The sequence below is a fragment of the Sceloporus undulatus genome, unplaced genomic scaffold, assembly GCF_019175285.1.
Source record: "Sceloporus undulatus isolate JIND9_A2432 ecotype Alabama unplaced genomic scaffold, SceUnd_v1.1 scaffold_5251, whole genome shotgun sequence".
NCBI classification, from domain to species: Eukaryota; Metazoa; Chordata; class Lepidosauria; order Squamata; family Phrynosomatidae; genus Sceloporus; species Sceloporus undulatus.
In genome coordinates, this window is record NW_024808171.1 from 865 (window position 1) to 3,438 (window position 2,574).

The 2,574-nt window shown below is 49.5% G+C and overlaps 1 protein-coding gene across 1 annotated transcript in view; it reads right to left on the reverse strand.

Annotated features, from left to right (window-relative positions):
* LOC121918161 (uncharacterized protein KIAA1671-like) overlaps positions 1 to 2,089 on the reverse strand; it is a 2,902-nt gene extending 813 nt beyond the window's left edge. The window contains exons 1-2 of the mRNA XM_042444256.1: positions 1,854 to 2,089; positions 426 to 1,754 (exon numbers count right to left, since the gene is read on the reverse strand). Of these exons, the coding sequence (XP_042300190.1) occupies positions 426 to 1,708 (1,283 nt within the window). The 5' untranslated portion in view covers positions 1,709 to 1,754; positions 1,854 to 2,089. The remainder of the gene's footprint in view (positions 1 to 425; positions 1,755 to 1,853) is intronic.
* Positions 2,090 to 2,574: the final 485 nt, after the last annotated feature.

The window sequence follows — 2,574 nt, forward strand, 5'->3', positions numbered from 1 at the left end:
CGGTTGGGTCTCTACTCTACCCAACTAGAGTAGGGCCCCAACAATTGAACCCATGTGATTTAGTTATGGGTTGGACCCTGCATTCAACCACTGAGTCAATGGTTGGGCCAACGATTGGGTCTCTACTCTACCCAACTAGAGTAGAGACCCAACCATTGAATCCATGGGACTTACTTATGGGTTGGACTCCCTACTCGCTGAGTCAAAGGTTGGGTTAACGGTTGGGTCTCTACTCAACCATTGAATCAATGGTTGGGTCTCTACTCAACCATTCAGTCAACAGTTGGGTCAACGGTTGGGTCTCTACTCTACCCAACTAGAGCAGAGATGCAACCATTGAACCCATGGGAATTACTTAGGGTCGGATGCCCTACTCAACTGTTGACTCAACGGACCAAAGTCAACATTTACAACCCAAAACTCACATCTTCATCAAATCCGAAGAAAGGGGCCGAGATCGAAAAGACCGCCGAAGGTTGCCATGTTTGAGGTCTGCATTGTCTCCGGTCAGTTCTTTGATCCTCTGTTGAATGTTCATAACCCTCGTCTCGTTCACGGAGCTTCCGGGGAAGGGTCCCGCAGATGACACAGTCGCCGCCAGATCTGGGGTATCCGCGGTTTTCCGGACACCTTTCAAAGATTTGTTTCCGACCTCCGTGCAATCTGCCACGTTTTCAACCCCAAAATGAGACTCGTTACGATTTAGGACCAAAGACGCCGGTTTGCTTTTGTCTGCAATCGCCGCAAGATCTTCGTCGTGATTTTTGTGCCATGGGGTTTTCCTCTCGAAACTGTCATCCGGAGCGGATTTCTGGATCGGCGTCACGGCTTTGCTTTCGTCAGCAACCTCTGGATTCAGTTTCGAATAATCGGACGGACCCGAACCCGGCATTTCGTTGCCTTCGGACCGGCGAGACATCGTCTGCGCCGATAAATTTTCGAACTTCGCGGTGAGGTCCATCGACAGCGGTCTCGGTTTGCGACTGCATGGTTTTTCGGGTTTCACCTCATTGGGGATACCAGTAACGCTCTTTTTTTTGTCTTTTAACGATTCCAAGATGATGGCGGACACCGGTCGCGGGTTCGTCCGCGCCGCACTCATCACACATTTTCCAATATCGGCGGATCCCGAAAAGGTATCTTTTCTTTCGAGGGATTTATTACGGGGCGTCCGTAAATCCGCCAATGGAGAAGGAACATAATCCTGTTGAGCGCCGCATACGGCGAACACTTTATCCGGATTTACTCGCGCTTTAGCTTTCTCGCTACTCGCCGTTTCAAAGAGGATGACGGCATTTGACGGTGGGTTCGGATAAAAAGGGATACTTGCCTCAAAGTCCTTGGAGGATTTGTTCTCGATTGATTTTTGGTCCAACAACGGTGGGACGTTTGATACTTTTGCCGCCGCCACCATATCTTCGTATTTGAGGGTCGCAACGGGAGGTTTGACCGCGGCAAACGTTTCCCAAGACTTCGCCCTTGAGAATGGCCGAGGGGTCAAGCGCGGCCGGGAGGCGGCCGGAGGCATGGTGGACGTCTGAACGGCGTGGGTCCCGTATTTGTCACCCTCGTCTGCGCGGTCACCGTTTTTGGCGCCGGCGTCAGAAAACGGGCTGGCGAAAGCACGTTGCAAGGCCACCTCATTCCGGTGCTCACAGATGTTCGTCAAGGAAGAGAGAGTGGCGCCGACGTCGATTTGCGTCGCCATGGCATTGCCTGCCCCGTCAAACGCCACGTCGAACAAGGAACATCCGCTATCGAAATAGGAAGAAGAACATGGATTAAATTAGGATTCGTACCCGGTCCGTTTACGACGACAGCGCGAATGTTTTTGGCGAAAATGCACTGTTTACGGTAAAATGGCGGTGTTGCGAAAAGCGGCGGATGGGATCCGGAGTCATCTTGAACATCAATGCATCTCAAGATGGACGATTCGGAGAAGATAAAGAGATGCTCTGTTCTGTGAATTAAAAAGTGAAAGAGGACCCTTAGTAGTCCATTCTGACTCTAGGATCCTATGTATTCCAACATGGCAGAAGGTGGGTTGGACTATATGGCCCTAAGTACTCCCTTCTGACTCTAGGATCCTATGTATTCCTGCATGGCAGAAGGAGGGTTGGACTATATGGCCCTTAGTAGCCCCTTCCATCTTTATTATTCTATGTATTCCTGCATGGGGGAAGGTGGACACGTTGCCGAAATCCGGCGTGACGGCAATGACTCACAACAATAAACAAAAACAACATCATCTATATTTAGCCAAAATTAAAAACAACACAAAGATAAGTGACATGATTGGCACCGCAAAGCAGGAAATGTTTGGGGCAGGAAAGGTTTGGGGAGGGAAGGGAACCATTGTTATATATATAATGCAGGGATACATAGAATAATAATGATGGAAGGGGCTACAAAGGGTCCTATAGTCCAACCCTCCTTCTGCCATGCAGGAATACATAGAATAATAAAGGTGGAAGGGGCTACTAAGGGTTCTATAGTCCAACCCTCCTTTTCTGCCATGCAGGAATACATAGAATAATAAAGGTGGAAGGAGCTACTAAGAGTCCTATAGGCCAA